Genomic DNA, 23,216 nt, shown 5'->3' with positions numbered 1-23,216 from the left:
AAAAAAAAAAAAAAACATGGATGGACCTTGAGGGTGTTATGCTGAGCAAAATAAGTCAGGCAGAGAAGGACAAATACCATATGTTTGCACATATAGGAGGATTAGGAGGAACTTAACGAAGGACCATGGGGGAGAAGAAGGGGAAAAATAGTGGGAGAGAGGGAGGAAGGGAAACCGTGAGGGACTCTTGAATGCCTAGAACAAACTGAGGGCAGATGGGGTTGGGGGAGGGGAAAGGGGGTGATGGCCATGGAGGAGGGCACTTGTGGGGATGAGCACTGGGTGTTATATGGAAACCAACTTGACAACAAACTATTTAAAAAAAAAGAAATTACAAGGTCAAAAGGCTTAGCATGGTTCTAAAGAGACGGCTGGAATGAAAAGCAGGAATTCCAGACTCTGTGATCCACAGGGAAATAAAGCAGAGCCTGCCGAGGGCGTTTTGCTTTGAAGAATACATTTTAGTATTGGTAAATCAAACACGGTCACTGGTTTAATGGCTTACAAGCTATATAAAGTAATGAAACTGTGTCTACATGTAGTTCACGATTTGATGGAAACATACTCATTTATTAGTTCTACATACTTAATAAATGTATCCTCCTCTGCATAATTAAAAACCTCATTATCGTTATACAGATGCTGCCTGCCTAGAACAGGTGATGTTTCTCAGTTTAATTTCATCAAGTGTTTGCCAAGCTCCCACCCCATCCTGGACTCTGTGTTATGTGCTAGAAACAGAGATGCCTAAGACCCACTCTGACCCCAAGAAGATCCATCTAGACAGGAAGACTCACAGGCAGTCATGGGATGCTGGTTCTCAGCATATGGAGGTAGTTAGTACATATCTGTTGGCGGAAGGGATGGATGGATAGAGTTTGGCCAAAGCAATGTCACTAAAACAATGTTGAAGGTATAGAGATGGGAGAGCAAGGAAGGCTTCCAAGAGGAAGGGACATTTAAATGATGACTTAGGAACCTGCCAGGCAGAGGGGTGAAGGGAACCCACAAAGGCTATCAGGTTGGAAAGTGTGTGATTGCAAGGGGAAGATGGGCAGAAGGGGCATGGGGGGAGATATGAAGGCCGGTGGGAGCGGATGATGGGCATCGGGTGCTTGGCTTAACCTGTGGCTGATCATGAATGACTTGTTCCGATGCTTTGGGTTTCCCCCAGAGCAGACCCTACTTTGAAATCTGTGTGCACGCAGTTTATTTGGGAATCGATCGTAAAGATGGGATGCAGTAAGATGAGGAAGCAGGGTAGAGAGGCAGGGGACGGAGTGAAGCCTGTAAAATGGCTTACCCCTGTGAACAGCTGGACCTTTCCCCGCTGGGGACTTTTGAGAGACTGTGTGGCCAGTGCTAATACTCATCATCCCAGCAGGAGGGGAGGAAGCTCAGGAATTTGTCCCCAACTCCCTCGCTCATGAGTTGAAGGATGCTCCTGGGTCAGTAACTCCCAGATGCTCCCAGCCTGCCCATGTGAGGGCCAAGTTCAAACCAGAGAATGACCTCAGTGAGTGCCAGCATGAATCAGGACTGAGCACTGACCTCAGGCAGGGTGTGGGTGGGCATCTAGGTGTCTGTCACAAAGCCCGAGCGGGTGGTAGCCCTGATCCCAGCACGCCGACTCTGCGACAAGACAAGGAAAACAGCCCTCTTCCAATGACTTAGGACCATCGGCAATTCCTGCCTGGGGTGCTGGCTGCTTCCTGAAGCCCACAATGAGCTTCTTGCTTTTCCCATAATTGCCTCCTTGTCTCCACTTAAATGTCATTCACTCAGTGAGGTCATCTTTGAAGATTCAATCTGCATCTTTCTTCCTGTTCATTCTCTCTGCATCTTGATCCTTTCTTTATATATATAAAATATTTTATATAATATATAATATTTACACAATTACATATACTATATCACATAATAATTTTTGATATAAAATATTGTATATAATTATATATGCATGTGTTTATACAAACACAATGTGCATATATATCTGTATATGTACACATGCACACGCATGTGTAGAAAATGTGGTACATATGCATATGTATCTGTTTGCTATTTGGCTATGTGCCTATCTCCCTTATGTACCACTGCATTCTAGACACCTGCCACACTGCCTGGCACATAGTACATGATCAGTAAAGGTCTGCTGGGTGAATAGACAGGCTCCACCGCCTGCGTTGTGTACTTTCTGTCAGAGGAAGCCCCATCTCCTCCATTGCCGCCCTTCCCAGCCCCAGGCTTCAAGGGGCTGTCATCTCTCCATGCTTCAGGGCTGTGTGGCTACAGAAGAGCCCTAAGCAGGAAGGAGAAAGACTGGCCTATGCTTGGCCCTGGAAGGGGAGGCTGGGTCTTGGCATTTAACTTGCAGCCACTTCGCACCGTGGGGATGGGCTCTAGAGAACAAGGCTCCTTTCAGAGCCTTTTCTTGAGGCTTAAAATATTTGCCCTCCTTAATGCATTCCTGACTGGATGTATCTCCTAATCGCCTCAGATCCCGGATTTCAGCCTCGCTGGAGTAATTAATTCCCTGGAAGGGTCAGAACTTTTTGTGGGAGAACTCGGGGGCCTCTGGGAAATGAGGATTGCTAGATACAGCCTGCATTTGCTAACTCTGGCCACCCTACTGGGATCGACCTTCTGTCGGGGGCTCTGGAGAAGTGAGGAGTAATGTGCCCCCCCCACCCCCCGCCCAAGCTTCACTCCTGCCTTCCCGCTGCCACCTGGCTTCTCAGGCCAATGTGACCCTATATGCCATCGAAAAAGACAGCTGGTCCCAAGGTAGCTTCAGTGCTCCCAAAATAGGCAATAGGTAGAAGCACTGAGCAGATGGGTAGATCTGTACCTGCTGTCACTTTGCTCGTCTCCTGACCTACCTTAGTGGTTTAAAACACAGGCTTCGAGCGGTGCCTGGGTGGCTCAGTCAGTTGAGCGTCCGACTTCGGCTCAGGTCATGATCTCATGGTTTGTGGGTTCGAGCCCCACATCGGGCTCTGTGCTGACAGCTAGCTCAGAGCCTGGAGCCTGTTTCAGATTCTGTGTCTCCCTCTCTCTCTCTGACCCTCCCCTGCTCATGCTATGTCTCTCTCTCTCTCTCTGTCTCTCTCTCTCTCAGATATAAATAAAACATTAAAAAAAATTTTTTAATAAAATAAAACACAGGCTTCAAGAAAGACCTATCAGAGTGTGATTTCTGTACCTCCATCTTGCCAAGCATGCGGCTTTGGAGAACTGACTTCACAGCTGGCAAGCCGCAGTGTCCCTAAATCTCAAAATGCACTGATGATCATAGTATATACCTCACAGAGTTGTTGTGAGCATAAATTACAAAATGGCCACAAGGCATTTGACAGCATACTTGTGAAAAAGAAAAAAATATATTCCTATGCCTAACTTTACATATTTTTAATATATACGTTCTACATAAAATTCGCAAAACTTGATGGGGCGAGTGGGTCAGTAGATTGAGTGTCCGACTTCAGCTCAGGTCATGATCTCACTTTTCATGCGTTCAAGCCCCACATCGGGCTCTGTGCAGACAGCTCAGAGCCTAGAGCCTGCTTGGGATTCTGTGTCTCCCTCTGTCTCTGCCCCTCCCCTGCTCATGCTCTGTCTCTCAAAAAATAAGACTTAAAAAAATGTTGTTTAATAAAAAAATTCACAAATTAAAAGGTCATTTCCAACAGCACAATTAAAAATAGCTAAGGAGGGGAGGGGAGCTCCTGGGTGGCTCAGTTAAGCGTCCGACTCTTGATTTTGGCTCAGGTCATGATCTTGAGGTTTCGTAGATTCAAGCCCCGCATCGGGCTCTCCACTGCCAGCATGGAGCCTGCTTGAGATTCTCTAACCTCTCTCTCTCTGCCCCTCCCCCACTTGCACTGTCTCTGTCTCTCGCAAAATGAATAAACTGTAAAGAAATAAAAAATCGAATAAAAATAGCTATGTGGGTATCACATGGCAGGTGGTGGACTGACCACTGGCGTACATATATCAGCTTTTCCTAGCAAACGCTGAAACGTGTACAAGATCATTATTCCATTACCGTTGTCTCTGAGGTGGGGTGTTACTTGGCCTTAATCACAGGCCCTCTTTACCGCATGTTCACCACAGCTGGCATCGTGCTGCGGATCCTACCGCCTCACTCACCACGGGAGCTTCCGTCTCACACACAGGGGGATGGAGACTCAGAAAGCTTAAGCAACGGGGTTAAGATCATCCGGTGAGTTGCCGAAGCTGACAGGCAAACATGGGTGGGTCCAGCGTCCAAGACTCTAAACTTGTGTATCACGATAAGCATAAACTAGCCTATGTCAGTACGGAGGACTGAAATGAAAACGAAAGTGTTCCTTACACCTATAGTTGGTGTGATTCCACCTCACAGAGCACTAGCACACCAACATAGTGACATCGATTCCGCGTGAACTCCTAAGTAAGCTCTCTGGATCACTGGTTCTCAAACGCGAGCTTGCATCAGAGTCTCCCGGGGGGCTTGTTAAAACCCAGATTGTGGGCCCATCCCAGTTTCTGATTCTGCAGTAGATCTGCGCTGAGGCCCAAGAAGTGGCATTTCTAACACGTGCCCGTTTGATGCTGATGGACCAGGGACCACTCAGTGGAAGCCACTGACTCAACTCACTGAACGCTCACATCTACACTTCACGATGAAGACAAAGAAAGTGGGGTCCCAAGAGGTTAAGTAACTTGCTCTGATAAAGAGAAATACACCTTTATTCTTTTAGTTGAGCCTCTCTTCTTTAAGCTGATCTCAGAATAATGTCACTTCTCTCTCCTTGATGCTGGTGGCAAAGCCCATCACAGGAGACGAAAGCCCAGGGTGCCATTTGCCCAGCTCAGGGCCATGTGGTGAAGTTATCCCCATGTTTGTGCTGGCACATATCCTGGTTTGTTAATACCAAGAGAAGCCCAGATGATTTAGGAAGAAAATAAGTATTCGCCAGCTCCCTTATTGACCCACTTATTCAACCTATTAGTGTCTGTTAGCTCCTTCTAGACAGACACTCATCAGAGTTCTAGACAACAAGGAGGATTCTCAGAAAGGAGGAGATGAGCTTCCCGGACTCAGTGAGTCTGAACCCTGCAGCAAGGTCTAAGTGGGGGCCGTCACTGAGGAATCCAGCCAGTGGACCAGGCAGGCCAACAGGATTGCACAGGCTACAGATACAGATGTCCGACAGTAATCACGGTCACTGCAATCATTGCCGTGGGCCAGGACCCCTGAAGGACTCTGAATGGAGATCTGCATGCAGGGTGTTTAATGGGGAGCACTCTTGGGAGCGGCATTTATTCAGTTCTCACTGTGGCCAGGCATTATTTGAATGTTTTATAGACATTGATTCATTCAGGCTCCCACTGCTATGAAGTGGGCAGAACCAACTATATTATCCATGAAGAAAGTAAAGCACAGCTAAGTAACAAGTCCTAGAAATCAGGACTCAAATTCAGGAAGTCTGCTCCAAAGACTGAATGCTTAACAACCATTGTTAACTGCTTCTCTAACTCTCTAAAAGTTTAAAGAAGGGGCCCAGGGTTAGGGGAGGGGTGCTGGTGATGAGAGAGATTAGGAGGTTTGTATCTGGAAGGTAAAGAAGAAAACATCACAAGAAAACACAGGATCGTCAAGGGAAGTGGATGGACAGGACCTTAGAAACCATGGGGTCTGCCTCATTTTACTGATGAAGTATTGAGCCTTATTTTACAGAAGAAGCAGTGGGTCTACCTCATTTTACAGAAAAATCTGAGGCTCAAGGATGGCAAAGCGTTCATCCAGGGTTACACGGTGACGACAGCAGCCCGAAGCACAGAGTCCTGGCTGCTGCTCTCCCTCTCACCGCTCTAATGAGGAAAGTTGGAGAGAACACTCTGGAACTTAGCCATCTCGAAGTCACTCAGCTGACACGCTGACCCACTCAATCTCTTCACCCTCTGGCAACACAGGAGCTTATGAAAACATCAGCCATGAGTTAAATCTCTGCTCAAAACCGTCTATGGCTCCACGTTGCTCTTAGGACAAGGATTAGGATGAGACTGTCAGCATGGCTGCTACGTGGTCACTTGTCTAGCAATCGTTCACTGACACTTCTTTGTATAGACTCCATGTCATTGCCTGTTCCTGTAACCTCCCATCCCTCCTCCCTTCACTGTTCTTACATCCCCGTCTCCTGCTCATCCTTAGGTACCAGCTCTAAGCTTCCTCCTAAGCACAGTCACCTCTGATCCCCTAAACCAGTGCTTTGGTCCCACGTTCTACAGTCACAGCACCCTTACTCCTACGACAGTCCCTATCACTACTGCCATCAGCGATCCTTGCGCCTCTGCGAAATATGCATCATATCCAGGAGACTGCAGGCTTCGGGAGGGGGTGGGGGAGAGAGAGAGGGAAGAGGGGAGAAAATGGGAAGAAGAAACACTGAAAGGTACAGGGAAAGAAGCAAGCACGAGAGAGATGCAGACAAGAAACAGAAAGATAGACAAAGGGAAAGAGAACCAGAAAAAGAGAGATGAGAGAGAGAGGCAGGGTGGGGGAGGGGGGATCATGACCAAGTGTAGTGAGTATGGACCAGGAAGGGTGGGGGGAGGGTGGGAGGACTCCAGCTTACGTGAGCAAAGGTGGGATTCAAATTTCACCTCAGAAGCCAATCGATCACACAGTCGAGGAGCCCAGTGCATGTTGAATGGGAGGTGGGGGCAGAGGTGAGTATCATGGCAAGCGCTGTAGGGTGCTAGGCCACCAGCCCGTGGCCAGCACAGCCCGGTGGTGTCCATGAGAACAGACGAGGCTGCTCCTGGCTTGTGCATCTCACTCTTTCCCAGATAAACTGATTTTGCATCTTAATGAGGGCAATATTCTGGATATTCTGAAAAGCAACTGTGCCCTTTGGGCTTGTCGCTGGGAAGTGGATGGGTCCTCAGGGTCATATAAACTCAGCAAAGACTAGTTTGCGTGTTTGGAGTTCTCAGCATGTGTCCAATGGCTGGAATTACAGAGCAAGATTTTCCTTAAAGTCAAATCATGTCTTCCATGTTTGAGGAGAGTGAGGTCTGAAAATGGGCTTGTGTGACAAGCCCACTAACACCGAGCAGCTGGCTTTCAGGGAAGATGCGTAGAGGAAATGGAGATCGGCGTTACCGCCTGTCACTCCCAGTTTCAACAACCAGTCACCAGCTGACTGTCCTGTTTGGTGCCCACTGGCCGTTGGCCATAAATGCCAGAGTGCTGTTGAATAATATTTCTTTTTTAGCGTTTATTTATTTTTGAGATACAGAGAGAGACAGAGTGTGAGCGCGGGAGGTACAGAGAGAGAAAGAGAAACAGGATCCAAAGCAGGTTCCTGGCTCTGAGCCATCAGCACAGAGCCTGATACAGGGCTTGAACTCAGAGACTGTGAGATCATGACCCGAGCTGAAGTCAGATGCTCAGCTGACTGAGGCACCCAGGTGCCCCTAATATTTTCTAATCAGATAAAGGTACTAATAATGTAATGGTAATAATACTACTAATAGCCTCTGACATTTGAGTTTTCTGTGCACCGAATAGCATACTAAGCCCATTACATAATGCCCTTTTAAAACACCATTTAAATACTAGGAGCTGGGTATTATATCCATTTTTTACAGATGAAGAAACAAGGTCCAGTGAAATTAAAGTACTTGTTCAAGGTCTAGAGAGCTAGGATGAAAACCAGTTCTGACTCCAAAATCGGAACCTTTCTGTTTCATGCTGTCTTCATAACTTAAATCCTGCTTTTTGGGCCCCATTCTTACCTCCTTTCTCTTTTTCTTCCTTCATTCCCTCTACAAATATCTTTCCACTGACACCTCTGTGTCAGGTCCTGGCTCAGGATAAAGGGATGAAGAGATCACACCATCCTTGCCTTCACCAACCCAGCAGCCAGGTTTACTTTCAGCTGGATGGTCAACAACACAGGTAGCTCCAGGGCTGAATCTGCCCGGCTCCTTGAGAAGTCACCCATGTCCAAAGAAGATCCTCCCCTCTTCTGAGGACCCTGGAGTTCCCGGGTAACCCCAGGCTGTCCTCAGCTCCTGGGGGAAGAATCCCACCAACAGAACCCATGGAGGGGAATCCACTGCAGCTCACCCCAAGCAGAAGCAGGGTCTCTATCAGCATTCCCAACCTGTCAGCACCACCTCAGACTTGAAACGCGGGCTCTGTATTCAAAGGGACTAGAGTTCACAAACCAACTCTTCCTCTTCATAGCTGTGGGACCTGGAACAAGTTACTTTCCCTCTCTGTGTCTCACTTTCTTTGTGAAAATAAGGATGTGATAGTGTCTGCCTCGTGGACAGTGTATGGAAACAGCTAGGCTCCATCTATTTTAGGCTTTATCCCCTTGTGAACTGATATATTTATCCAGCTACTATTGAATGAATGAATCCTATCTCAGAGGCCACATTTAACCTTTATAATATTTATGATAAAGATAGCTTCTTTGACCCAGTCATGATTTACTGTAAAGGAGTTAAAAGCTGATAGAATAAAGATCAAATGAGGCTTTTACAGACAAAGACATCACTTGGAAGATGTGTTTTTGGATATATTTTTCCTTCACCTATGGCATACTGCTGATGTGGGGAATCCAGGCACCAGCCACCAGCCTCAGAGAGTTCCGGGAGCAGAGACGTGGGGTGTTGCTCCATGACATGTCACCAAAACGCCTTTGACATTTAGGGGGCCAAGGGCCTTTTTCTTGGGGTCTTGAAACACCATGATATTACACTTCTCAGGGTCCTCAGGCTGGAGCCCTTGTTGCTGATGGATGCTTCCATCCCGTGTATCCTTGTACCTTTGATTATTCATGAAGGAGAAGACAGCGCCACTTTGTTCTCTTTAAATTTTCAGAGGCTCCGCTTGCTAGTGCTATAGGTCCTGGGACGCGGGAGCTCTTATTCAATGAAGTCCTCCCTGTCCAGAGTACAAGGTGGGGCAGGCAGAAGGAACGGGGGCAGGTGCCCACATTCCTGAGGCCACTGCTGTGGTGTAGTGCCGAGAGCACTGGACTGGGAGTTTCTGGCCCTGGATATATGCAGTCAGATTCAATCCTTCCTCCTAATTAACTTTGCAGGCTTGGAAACCAAACCGAACGTCTTAACCTGGGAAATTATAATCACTAAATGTCACTGGGTGTTTACAATGTGCCAAGCACTGCCCCCAGCTCACAATCACCACTAAGGCTGGCACTAATACCACCCCCACTTTACAGATGAGGAAGTTGAGTCTTAAGGTGGTCAGGAAGGTGGGATAAGGAGTCTGTCTCTAGAGCCCATGCTCTATGTCTTCACTGTCAAGTGCTCTCCACTTGGGTTCCCATGGGGGAGGGCTGTTATGAGGGCTACCTGAGTCATGTTTTCAAAAACTCTATACACAGCTAGTGTTTGTGTGACACAGGCCGGGGTCTGTCTTTGTTTCCTTCCTGCTCTGAGGTCTCATGCATGTACCTGCTAGTTGGGGCACTGAAGGATACAGACTGACAACGTGCTGGACCACAGAATGATGGAGGGGGTGATGGGTGGGACATCCACAGGGCCATGGAAAGGGGGCCTCATTCAATGAGTAATGGATACCAAATGCAGACAAAAACATCTGTGAAAAATATTCAGAATGTTGGATGGCCTGAGCAAGGACACAGAGGATCTCTTAATAGATTGAAATTTACAAAATCACTAGAAATGATTCTTTTTCCCCTCCGGGATTAACTCAGCGACAGTGTTCTCCTTAGCTCAGCAAAGAACTTTCCTAGACCATAGAAAAATGGTCTGCAACAGCTTTTTGATACACCGATATTTGCTGCACTTATTATATAGCAAGGAATAGGTACAAAAAATATTGGGTGCTCTGATGCAGAGGGCTTGTAGGACGGGGGAGAGGATGAGATGAGCAAACCAGCACATAATAATAATAATAATAATGATAATGATAATAGTTAACACTCTGTGTCTCGTTTTATGTGAGGTACTTCCTCACATTAACAGACACAAAGCCCAACTGAGGAGCTCTGACTGTGTAATGTTAACATGATGTATGGTTAGTCGGCCATTCAGGGAGGACCACATGAGGTGGGGGAGCCCCCTCCAATGATCCTGGCTCGTTTCTGCCATTCTTCTTCAGAGTGATTTGAACGACACTGGGAAATGCTCCATCTATAATGAATAGAATTTAATAATTGAGTAGTAGCCATTTAACTCTGTCTGAAAGTTGAGTTCTATTTTCCGTTCCAAGATCTGTGGCCCATCTCAGGCTGCCTTCTCTCTGTTCAGCTGTGATGATGAAAAAGTAAAATGATGCCAAAAAACTAGAAAGCATCAAATGTCAGCCCAGATACAAACACCCAGAGGGTGACAGTCATGCTGATCTCCGGACACTGGGCACCTCCCAGTCAAGCTGCTCCAAGTCATAGCAGCTCATTAAGCGGAATGGGTAGCAAAATCCTCATCATGAAGTTCCCGACACGAGCCCCACTCAGTTACTTATTTTGTTACTTTTCTTTAAGTGGTTATAAGCCCGCTTTTGACCAGATTCTAAAAGATGTGATTGGGGGCATTACCTTCTTGGACCATCTGGTTCTGCTATTGTTAGGGGAAAAGGGTCTTCAAAGATGTGACAGAGCAGTGGAGACACTCGGGCAATTCCACTGAGAAAGGAGCTCACTTTGGATAGAACTATTTTCCTATGTAGTCGTCCCCCCCCTTATCCATGGTTTTGCTTTCCACAGTTTCAGCTGCCCGCGGTCAACCTGGGTCCAGAAGCAGATGATCCTCCTTCTGACGGATGATCAAGAAGTCAGTAGCAGCCTAACACTACAGCCCAACGCTTACGCCATTCACCTCATGTCAAGTCATCACGTAGGCATTTTAGCATCTCACATCATCATGAGAGCGGTGAGTACAGAACAGTATTTCGAGAGATCCCATTCATATAACTTTGATTACAATATACTGCTGCAGTGGTTCTATTTAATTTTGTGGTTGTTAACCTCGTACTGGGCCTAATTTATAAGTTAAACTTTATCATAGGCATGCACATGTGGGAAAAAACATGGTCTACATAGGGTTTAGTACTATCTGCGGTTTCAGGCATCCAATGGGGGTCTTGGAAAGTACCCCCCTTGGAGAAGGCGGGGACTGCTGTGCCGTATTAGTGTCCTTCAGAATTACAGTTGAGGCTGGCGTTCCACACGTTCTGTCTGCAAATTCCCCATCCTTGGATAGAAATCTGACAGGAGTCTTGGCGCTGTGAGAACTGTGAACTTCATTGTAACTTGATTTGGGAAACTATCTGCGTTGGGTTTAATCTCTGTCATCTTACCTACATCAAGTCGGAAAACATATACCTGGGCCACAGCCTTCGGCTCTAGTTAGCACTGGGTAGAGGTTGAACAAACATTTGTCAAATGAATGAATAAACGAAGGAATGAATGATTTGGGTTCTCCCAACATTCCAGCCTGTCGAGTGGAGAGGGAGTAGGTTTTGGCATCAGCCAGATTCGGGTATGAATCCTAGTTTTGCTGCTGCTGCGTGCATTTTCTCCAGGCCCCTATGGGCTCTCCACAGCGAAAAGGGTGGCAGACTAGGGAAAGTGGCTGTGTTCATTTCTCATTGCTGCTGAGACAGGAACTACCCATAAATTACCACAAATAGTGGATCCAGACAAACAGATTTTTTCTCTTTCTTTCTGGAGATCCAAAGTCCAACATGGGTTTCACCTGGCTAAAATCCAAGTGTTCCTTCTGGAGGCTCCAGGGGAAGCATGCATTTCCCTGTCTTTTCCAGCATCTAGAGGCCGCCCACCTGCCTTGGCTTGCGGTCTCTTCCTCCATCAGCAAAGCCAGCAGCACAGCGTAACGTCTTTAAGTCTCTTTCTGGCTCTTCTACATCCCTTTTCTATCAGTAAGGACCCTTGTGGTGATGCTGGGTCCACCTGGACAGTCCAGGATCATCTGTCCATCTCAAGGTCCTTTCCTTAATCACATTTGCTTCTCACTGGTCTTTCCACAGTGGGGCAATGGAATGGTCTGGGCTCTTCCAAGGACTCCTTTTTCTTGTTGTTTTTAGGGAGAAAGAGAGCACAAGCAGGGAAGAGGGGCAGAATGAAACAGAGAGAGAGAGAGAGAGAGAGAGAGAATCCCAAGCAGGTTCTTCGCTCATTGTGGAGCCTGACGTGGGGCTTGGTCCCACAACCCTGGGATTTTGACCTGAGCCGAAATCAAGAGTCAGATGCTCAACTGAAAGAGCCACCCAGGCGCTCCCCTCCCTAAGACTCTGGTTTTTGTCAGATAGTGTCAACTCCACCCAGCCTGGTTGAGTGTTCACACACGTGGATGTGCACTTCTCCAAACAACCTTCCTCTAATGGTCATCTTGAACTCAGTGCTACACACCACCTATCAAATCTTGGTTGGGAGAAACACCATTCAAGGAAACCCACTCACCTGAGAGATAGGCCGCCCAAAGACACCTTTAAACTCTCTATAGGTTAAGCCAGACCACATCCTTTTGACCCCAAGATACCTGCTTTCACTAATTTTGCTTTACTTTGGCACTACTGGATGGCATTAGGGGCACAGCATAAGAAAAACACCACAGAAATCGTTGCATGTATTATAACAATCTTGTTGAGGACAGTTTATTGCCTATTGGCATACATTTCTTATGAGAAGCCTCAGAGAACTATTTCCCCAAACTTGAAACCCAGTACTGGGTACGGTTTCCCCTAGTAACTGGTTTGTTACCGTCCAATGAACACTAGCTTGCAGGGCTGGTAGTTTTTCCCTCTTCACGCTATTAGGAAGCAAGTGTCCGCTTCAAAGCTTTAGGACGTCAGAGTCTGCATTATGGGCACCGACTTGTCTTCCTACCTTATCATCCCTTCCCCCAGTTTGCCTTCATCTGTTTCACACTTTGGGTCTGACTGTTATAGTGTCTAGAAGCCCCGAATAAGGCATGGTAAAACCTTTTGTTATTTCCCAAGGTTTTCTTCCATTTTGTGAGACACGTGCCCCCGATGCATGCCTCTTTGTTTCAGGAACAAACTCAAAATGAAAAATAAATAAATAAATACACAAACGAAACATCATCAGCGCCAATGTTTAAATAGTGGTTCTCAGCAGAATGGGGTTCGGCACCACTGTAAAGATGGGAGCTTATGTTGTTAATAAGAAAACAAGTCTCTGGCACTTGGTATGCTGAGCACACTGAGATCAGAAATGCCAGCATTCTAAATGGCTTGCTCACTGTTAGTAGATTCACTGGCACTGAAATCCATTTCTTTTCTAAGGATGTTTAGCTTTTATTATGTCTTTACTCATGGTCAAAAGACATCGGCAAATTTGCTAAGGTGATTAAAGATATCCCTTAAGTTTCACATCTTTGCCTTCACGTTTTTGCATGTGAGTTCGTCTTCTTGGAGAGCAAAACAGAATTGCGCTTTACACCACATAGGGTTTTGATAGTTGTAGGAAGCCCAGATAAGGAAAGAATGGAAGTTAGCAGAACCTCTGCTGAAAACATCTTTATGACAGACTCAACGGTATGAGTTCGTTTCTGAGCTCATCAAACCACAAAATCACCAATGCTGAGAGCAAACCCTACTAAAAGGTGACTCAGGACCTTCTCTTTTTAATCTCCAACCCACAGAATCCAGAACATAGTACACATTCAATAAACATTTGTTGAATTAATGAGCCGTCTCATGCTCAGAAAGACTAGAGTTCTACTCCGACCCCAGTAGACCGTGATGGGAACACAGCGCTTACCACATGGCAGGCATGTGATACGTACTGAGTGCCTGGGGCTGAGACACAGCCAAATCCTGGAAGAAATTCCTGCCATCCTTGAACTGCAGAGCAGCAACTTTGTATTTCCATTATTTCTCCTCTGACCAAAGACATACCTGACAGGTGATATTAGCATGTTCAACTGCTCTCACAGACATGCTTAGGTTTCTGTGTGATTCCCATGCTTATACAATCTCCATTCACCTCTCCCACGCAAGAAAATATATCAGAACACAAATGAATAAGGATGTCATTAACATGGGAACAACCTAAAACCCACAGAAACTTACTAAGAAGTAAATCATCCACCATTTTGGTGCTTCAGATAATATTAGTAGTACATGACTTATAAGCCATTGCCCAATGACTGAAATAATAGTCCACTGTGATAGCAAGACTGAAGCCATCTCTGAGACCCACTAAGCCCTAACATGCCATCTTGGAGACCTTTTCAAACTGCAGAGGCTCATTCTACCCCCAACGCAGTCACCTATATGAGCCATGCACGTGTTGCTTCATCCAGAACCACAGAGATCATCTCTACTAATGGACATAATTCACATAAGAACCTCACTGTCAATTGGATATCAGTCCACCTTCACCACAACAATTTTGAGGAAGAAGACGCACGACCCACCAACTTACCACACCACCGCCCGCTGAGTGCACGAGCACAGACATTCCTTCTCGGAGGTTGGCAACTTCGAAGAGCATCATATAGGCCGTGACGAAGTTCATGGGGAAGGCAGCAGCCTCTGAGAAGCTCATGTCTTCTGGGATCTTGTAGACAAATTCCACTGGTGTGCAGACCACCTCTGCCCAGGCATTGTAATTCACAAACGCCATGACACGGTCCCCGATCTGGCCATGGGGAAGCACAGGATTAATGGAAGCTTCCTACTCATTTTTGAAAGATTTCTCAACTACCTGACGAAAACTATAGATTCTGTCCCAGAAAAAAAAAAAGCCCAAACCCTCAAATACGCACACCCTCACCTGCCTCCCAATTCCAAGGCATTTGTGGATGCTCTGAAGCCCATCTATGAAAATTTGCCAGGAGCCCTGGAAGCCAGTTCCCCACCTGCCTTCTGAAGTTCTAACATGCAATGTCATCACATCACACACCATGGAATGTTGGTGTCAGAAACTCATTTTACCAACTCAGCCTGTCATTTTATCTCTGTTTCAGAGTTGAGGAGAACTAAGCCATAAGGAAGTTGAAATGGGCAAGGATGGGTTATCTACTCTCATCTGTTTTCTGCTACTCCAACTGGTCTCCCTGCCAGGCTAGTTTATTGGGGTATTTGCCTCAAAGGTTAGCACTGGGTTACCGATCACAGTAGATATGAAATGTGGTGCCTCAGAAGAGCCACGTAAATCTAAGTGCAGGAGACTTTACAAGAACAGCTAGACTTAGAGCAAAATAGGGAGATGCCACCAGGTTTGAAGAACAACTAACCCTTTTTTGGACACGTATTTTATGGCAGGCATTGTCCTAAGGGTGTCACATGTTTTAACTCATCTCATCTTTACAAACTCCTATGAAGGCATGGCTGAGTATGTGTTCTTTTTATCAGATGTTTGCATAGCCAGACATCATGCGAAAAATGAAAGTGTATTCTTCCCTTTAAAGTCATTAAGATGAGGGGCGCCTGGGTGGCGTAGTCGGTTAAGCGTCCGACTTTCGCTTAGGTCACGATCTCGCGGTTCGTGGGTTCGAGCCCCGCGTACGGCTCTGTGCTGACTGCCAGCTCCGAGCCTGGAGCCTATTTCAGAGTCTGTATCTCCCTCTCTCTCTGACCCTCCCCTGCTCACGCTGTCTCTCTCTCTCCTAGAAATAAATAAAAAAATATTTAAAAATAAATAAATAAATAAATAAAATAAAGTCATTAAGATGAGATGCTGTTTCTTCATAGCATATCATTATCAAAGGGAGATACAAATAAGTGAACTGACATTGATAGCCCGAATGAACTGCTGAGTGCTGGTGAAGTTGAACCACTCTGCTATTTGGTGTCAGTTGCTGTGTAGTATGACTTTCAAATGCAGTGTTCAAATTGCTGTGGTCATAGTGAATTTTCAATAAATGAGTGGCTTTCATATACATGTGCTTTAGTTTTGTATACTTAAAACTGAGCCTCCTGTTTCATCTTCTCTGTAGCTTAGCATTTCTCTTCTTCCCCTCCTCAACAAACAACAACAAAAGCCTCCTATGACATGGGTGTGTGAGGGCTCACATTACAGATAAATGATTATAGATTTTACAGACATTTCAATTGAGGCCCAGAGAGATGAAGGCACCTGTCCAAGGTCATGTAGGTAGGGAGTAGCTGAGCCAGGAGTTGAGTCTAGCAAGAATGACTGATTCATCACACCTGAAGTTCGTGCTACAGAGAAGACCTAGTTTTCTAAAGACGTACCCCAGGGAACCTACCACTTTTGCGAGTATTGGTGTAAGTCTTTAAGTCTCCGTTTCTTCAGCTGTAAAATGAGTATATTAGGAAAGCGTCCTTACCGAGATGAAATAACACAATATGCATGCAGTACACTTGGCATTGTACATGTAAAAGCGAGGAAAGAACTATCAATGTTAAGTTCTCAAAGGAACAGATTGGTTCCTGGCCTCACGGAACTCACAGTTCAATGATCGCACACTAAATACAGACCTACTGTCTTTCACGAAGTAGAAGGAATAGCTATCTAATGAAAGAACTGACGGAAAGGAGATGCTATTCCCCTGGCAGCAAGTACCCCAATTCTGGAAAGGCTGAAGGCCAAATTATGAACATTGGGAATTATCATCATAAATGCAACTCCTTGGCCCAGAGGATAACCAAGGTCAAGGTCTAACACTGGCATTCTCTTTTGCACTGAATCATGCAAACCAATGATCCACAACACCATGGAGTAGCTGATGGCCTCCAGTGTCAACACAGAAGGCAATGCAGAGTAGTTTAACCACCCTGACAGTGGTGGTCACAGGCATCACAGCAGGGCTGACTGCTCCAATCTCTTACTCCACTTTGCTCCATGAAAATGGCACGAGAGGCTTGGCCATCAGATCAGCCCGAGCCTGAGTCCAGAGGTAGGTAGCTTTTTTTTTTTTTTTAAATATCCAATTGACCTCATTATTTGATTTCGTTAATAAAAAGAAATTAGTCCTGGGCGACTGAGCCCAAATTATTCCTTTACCATTGTACCTCTGGAGACAACTTTTCAAGCCTCCCTTGCAATGGATCAAACCAAGAAAGCTATTCAGTGTGTTGTCCCGTGAAATTCCATCTCTAATATTAGTATTATTGGTTTTCCCCCAAGTCACGCCCTCAGTGGAAACCTGTAGGTGGCTTCTTTCATTTGTCTGTGCAGCTACAAGTCACTGGAGGGGAGCAGGGGTGAGGAGTAGGATTGACAGTAAGCAAGCCAGGCCTAAGCAGCAGAAGAAAGATCACATATAAAGGGAAAAATACATAATCAAGCATCATACCTCCTCCCTCTAAACCAAGGCCAATGGCATCCCTGTCTACTGTTAATATTCTAAAATAATGGGTTATTTATGCAATGCTCAGGATTAATAGCATTATTAGTATGATTCTTTCCTTTGGCACCAGATGGAGGAGTGAAGAATAGATAGTATTTCTCTTTGGCAGCACTTTTGGGGAGAGATGGTGCCGCCACTGATTATGTTGCTTACCTGGGAGTAGAAAATGCAAAGTCATATGAAAAAAAGGAAAAAAGTGCATTCACTTCTTCCTTAACACTTTTCTGCTGGATTATCTGAAAACCAGTGACAAAATGATGAGTAGGATAAGATTTTCAGACATTCGTCACAATGAATTTGGAGCACACTGATATTTTCAGGGTGTATGGAGGCTCAGATGCATTGAGCCTGAGCTGCAGGCTCAAATTCAATGCCAAGAGCATTCCGGCATTCCTTTTATAGGATTTTCCTTCCTGCATTTAGCCCTGCAGCATTTGCAGATTGGGAGCAGGTATGAAGGTCATGGGATTGTAAGAAGAGTAGGTTCCAGATTCAGCTACCTTTGTGACCTCACAGGAAACAACCGCACCCTTCTGAACTTCATCTCCAAAGGGATAATAATATTTACCTCACAGTATTGTGCTAAGACGGGAAAAGGATGACTTGCCTATGTTTCTGGTTATGGTGGATTCTCAAATGTGAGCTCCGTTCATTTCTCCCTGGGGAAGCACTTAAGTTATGAGCGAGAGCTCTCCTCCAAACTCCTGCTGCAATTTTGTGCGATTGATTTGCCCACAGTTTTTCAGTTATTAGAGACTCGATTCTATTTGATTTGCATTACAGTGGTAGGAAGGGTCATATATCTTTTCATCGATTAAAAATTGTTTATTGTGGAGAATTTTAAACACGTACAAAATAGTCAGAAAAATATAATAACTCTTTTTCTCTGCTGCCCTATTCCCAAAGCCATCAACCCATGGCCAATTCTGTTTCACTGGCAGGTGTTTCTCCCCTTCGCCTTTAAAATCATCATTTAAAAATGTCACTTCTCCAGTGTCTGCAGTAATGATTTATAAATGATTACTTAAATGCATCAGTTAGGTAGATATTTAAAGGAACCCAATTATGAAATACAGTGGATAGTTCTCCCCAACTTCCATGTCTTGTCAATGGTTTTTGAGCCTGAGATGCTGGGGAAATGGGGGCCCTGTGTAGAGAGAGGGAGTAGGCCCATCTGGTTGATCCAAGGCTAGACGGTCTTGTTCAGCTGTATTACTTGAAGAAAAGAGAAATTTTCTTTTCCCTGGCCACTTCACTAGACTGTGGCCAGGAGCAACCAAGATGGTACACGACAAATGCTCAGGGTATGTGGAAAATCCATCATTTACAAACATTGTTAATAAACCCTAACAATAAGGTAGGACATTAGCCAAAACGTTACCTCGTATCCTTTCACACTGTCCCCCAGAGCTTCCACGATCCCAGAACACTCAAATCCGGGCACCAGGGGAGTCTTGGGAGGGTTATCGATGTTCCCTTGTCGTACCATCAAGTCAATGAAGTTTAATCCACTGTGAAGGACAAAGGTGAAGAGAGAGACATTAAAAGTGAGATCCAGGAGAACGCACTGACCTGACTCTTCTTCCATCCTCTCCTTGTCCCTATTTTCCTTGTCCCATTCCTCCCTCCATTTTTTTTTTCTTCCTCGCAAAATGTGCCTAATAGTAAGTCGTTTGGCTGGACCTCACTAATAAAGCAACACAGTTATCTCTCTCGATGAGGGATGTTTTCCTGGCAGTTAAAATAGCCATCGCAGAGGCGGCCCTCCAATTCAAAAGACTCCCCCCGCCCCCCCCCCGTCCCCTCAGGGCCTGCTTACTCTTACTTTAACAACACGTACTCAATAGCCCAGTTATTAGCCCTTAGCTAGCACTTTATCAGGAGTAAAAAAATATATACTAGGAAGAAGTTAAAAGAAGACACATGGAAAGCAGCCAGACACAATGGCCATCAGTCAATCTACTGAGAAAGAGAAAGAGAAAAGACAAATTTAAAAGGTCTGGGAACAACTGTCACACATCAGTCATCACAGACACTCCTAACAGCACTGTGTCATATACAGCATCCATAATGGCGAATATGAACCATTGAGAGACTATGCTATGTCCAACAGGTGGACAGTAACTAGAAGACGTGAGATCAAACGGATAGACCAATGGGATATGGTAATACTAGAGAGATTGTTTCAAAAATCTTGGGTCTCTCTGGATGAGAGAGATCATTTCTATTAACATATTACATTTGAAATAGGAATGTTATCGTTAAGATATATTAAGCCATCTCCTTGGAAAACCATATACTTGATTTTTGTGACAATGCCAGTGCTCTAAACTGTTTTCTTTTTAAGAGCTACTCTCGGAAACTGCATCGAATACTCATTAACTAATCAAATGAGAAAACACATCCCAAGAAATGTGTATTTTTTTCCCACCGGATGCGCTAACGTACTTCCTGTTTTCATAAGCCACCATTCTACGAAAGTCTCAGGTTATAGAAACCAAACTCTTCCATCTGGCCCATTAGCATCTGGCCACAGCTTCTTTTCAAAGCAACACTGCTCCAACTACTTTTAAAACACAGCCTGTCATTCCTCTCTCCACCTCTTTGGAGCCAAGGAAACATCAAATGCTACCTATAGCTCCTGGCATCCACTCATCAGTCTCCTCCATAGAGAATGGACAATGGTAAGGATGACTTCCTTGAAAGGTGGGCTCAAGAGTAGCCACCTTCTCAAAGTTCTCCTGTGCACACATCAGGCAAGTTTCACAATTGCCCCGGCTGAAGTATCACTAATGTGTGTCCCCCTTGAAGGCAGCTGCATGCCTCGTATTTCTTTGCTTCCAGAGTGCCTGGCACACACCAGGCCCACAGCAACATAGCAGGTACTCAAGAAAATCTGCTGAATGAAGGAATATTTGTGAGTATTCAAAAACAGGTGCTGCCAGATTGAGTACTAACTCCACACTGGTGCAGTCGCTCTGGAAAACAGTATGGGGATTTCTCCAAAAATTAAAAATAGAACTACCCTCCAACCCAGCAATTGCATTACTAGGTATTTATCCAAAGGATACAAAAATGCTGACTTGAAGGGGCACATGCACCCCAATGTTTATAGCAGCACTATCAACAATAGCCAAATTATGGAAAGAGCCCAAATGTGCATCAAATGATGAATGTATAAAGAAGATGTAGTGTGTATGTGTATATATATATATATATACACACACCATATATATATGGTGTATATATATATACACACACCATATATATATGGTGTATATATATAATATATATCATATATGTAGGTATATATATGGTATACATAGAGATATATATACACACACAGTATATATGTATATATGGTATGTATGTGTATATCATATGTATATGTATGTACATATCATATGTGTGTATATATATGTATATGTGTATACATATACATACCGCTTCACATATACGTATATATAGTGGAATATTGCTCAGCAATCAGAAAGAGTGAAATCTTGCCATTTGCACCAACATGGATGGAACTAGAGGGCATTATGCTAAGCAAAAGAAGTCAGTTAATGAAAGACAGATATCATGGGATTTCACTCATATGTGGAATTTGAGAGACACAACAGATGAGCATAGGGGAAGGGAAGGAAAAAGAAGATAAATAAAAACAGAGAGGGAGGCAAACCATAAGAGACTCTTAACTACAGAGAACAAGCTGAGGGTTGCTGGAGGGGAAGTGGGTGGGGGGATGTGTTAAATGGGTGCTGGGCATTGAGGAGGGCACTTTTGGGATGAGCACTGGATGTCCTATGTAAGAGAAGAATCACTGGTTTCTACTCCTGAAGCCAAAACTGCCCTGTATATCAACTAACTTGAATTTAAATTAAAAAAAAGAAAAGTGGCCAAGGGAGGCTCTGAGTAACAGACACATTTCTGAAATGTGCATGGTGACTTCCAGAGATCTACTTTAATGGCTAATAGTTCTGAGGGTGGATGATTAACCAAATTGTTCTCCAGTAGCGTGGCCACTTTCTTAAGAGCTTGGAGAGACCTGAGCACAATTTCCAGTGCCATCACTTCTACCCTTGTAACCTTGGACAAGTTCCTTAGCCTCTGTGAGCCTCCATTTCTTCGTCAGTAAAATGCAGGCTGTGGTAGTACCTGTTGCACAGGGGTGTCGGGAAAATTAATGACAGTTAAACACTAAGCACAATGCCAAGTATGAAGTAAGTTTCAATAAATGCTAGCATTTAAATGTGCCTCTTAAGGAGCACAAGTACATGATACGTTTTAGGAAGACTCCCATTAAATAAGGGTTAAAAATGGTTTCAGAGCTGCAATGGGCAAACTTCGCTATCCAGGAGGCTTCCCTTCCGTGAAAGAGCCCATTTTCCTAAAAAACCAAATAAACAAAGCATCACTGTATAACAATAAAAGGAATTTCTACACTCCCCCAATCAAGCACTTTGTCTCATTTCACGCATATTTTAGCTCACTGTATTTTCCTCTGTGTGAAAACCTATGATTTCCCAAGACCCTGATGGAGAAATGCCAGAAGAAATTGCTTGACAGTTCTGTACACGTGCTCGTTTTCTGGAGAAGGTCTCACCCTAGATGCTTGTTATGCTATTAAATTGGGCTGCCTTCAACCCCCATCCAGCATGAAGTGGGCTTGCTGCTTGTAAACTGAGAGTCACCTATTCCATTCCAGAGAGAAGGGCTAAGTAAGACTGCATTTCTAAAGCCTGCAGTGTCCCATTCCCACAGTGAGGCACGCAGCAATTCCATCAAGGTCATGGAGAAGGCCGCCCGGGCTTCTGGAAGGAAATGCGAAGTGGGTATGTGCCAGGGGACAGGAGACAGGTCAGTGTTTACCTCCACACAAAGACGGGGGGAACAGTTGTTAAGGGAGTACATTTCCGTGTGGTACCAGACCCGATTCAGGGTGCCTGCCCACGCACCAGCTCCTGATTTGGATACAGCTCGCATTTACTGAGGGTTCAATTTGTGGCAGGAACAGTGCTGAGTGCTTTCCTTTTGTGACTGAAGATTCAACAGTATTCCTATGAAGTGGGAACTGTCACATCAATTTTTGAGATGAGAAAACGGAGACTAAGCAAGATTAAGTAACCTCACATCTTTACAAACTGTCCAAATCAGGCTTTGCAGGCCAGCAAAGTCTAGAACGTGAGCCCTTGCATACACCATGTTGCCTCTTCCTGGGAACTTCACTCACCACCCTTGCTGAAGCGACACATCCAAGGGGCCATGATTGTAACTTCTTATCCCTTGGACAGCTGATTGCGGGAGGGGCGGCCCCAGTGCTGGAGGAGGGGCCCGTCCTAACCTAAGCAGCCTTCCATTTCTTCGTCTGAAATAAATAAGCTCATCTGGGGCGCCTGGGTGGCTTAGTCGGTTAAGCGTCCGACTTTCGCTTAGGTCATGATCTCGCGGTTTATGGGTTCGAGCCCCGCGTCGGGCTCTGTGCTGACTGCCAGCTCAGAGCCTGGAGCCTCTTTCAGTCTGTGACTCCCTCTCTCTGACCCTCCCCTGCTCACGCTGTCTCTCTCTCTCTCCTAGAAATAAATAGTTTAAAAAAAATTTTTTTTTAAATAAATAAGCTCATCTAAGAACTAGATGTTCTCTCAAAAACTCTGAATTGGGAAAGATGCAGCAAGAAAACAACTTATTGACAGAAAGGACACAGAAAGATAAAAACTGAGCGAAAGGGACCTACTGACCTGCGCCCTGGGGAAGCATGAGTGACAAAGCCAGGATGTAGGGAAATGAGAAGGAAAGGACAAAGAGCAGTAGAAGCAGCTCAACAGCCTGTCACAGGATGGACTTGAAAAAATCCATTGCCAAGTTGC

General features: G+C 45.1%; 1 protein-coding gene across 1 annotated transcript in view; it reads right to left on the bottom strand.

Moving 5' to 3' along the window:
* The window catches only part of VAT1L (vesicle amine transport 1 like), a 150,871-nt gene that overhangs the window by 107,851 nt on the left and 19,804 nt on the right, over positions 1–23,216 (bottom strand). Inside the window, exons 2-3 of the mRNA XM_039223466.1 lie at positions 18,731–18,860; positions 14,457–14,672 (exon numbers count right to left, since the gene is read on the bottom strand). Coding sequence (XP_039079397.1) covers positions 14,457–14,672; positions 18,731–18,860 — 346 coding nt within the window. The remainder of the gene's footprint in view (positions 1–14,456; positions 14,673–18,730; positions 18,861–23,216) is intronic.

The sequence above is a fragment of the Hyaena hyaena genome, unplaced genomic scaffold, assembly GCF_003009895.1.
Source record: "Hyaena hyaena isolate Hyena2069 unplaced genomic scaffold, ASM300989v1 scaffold_1, whole genome shotgun sequence".
Classification (NCBI taxonomy): Eukaryota; Metazoa; Chordata; class Mammalia; order Carnivora; family Hyaenidae; genus Hyaena; species Hyaena hyaena.
The sequence above is the reverse complement of the archived record's forward strand: the minus strand, read 5'-3'. Positions and strand labels throughout refer to the sequence as shown.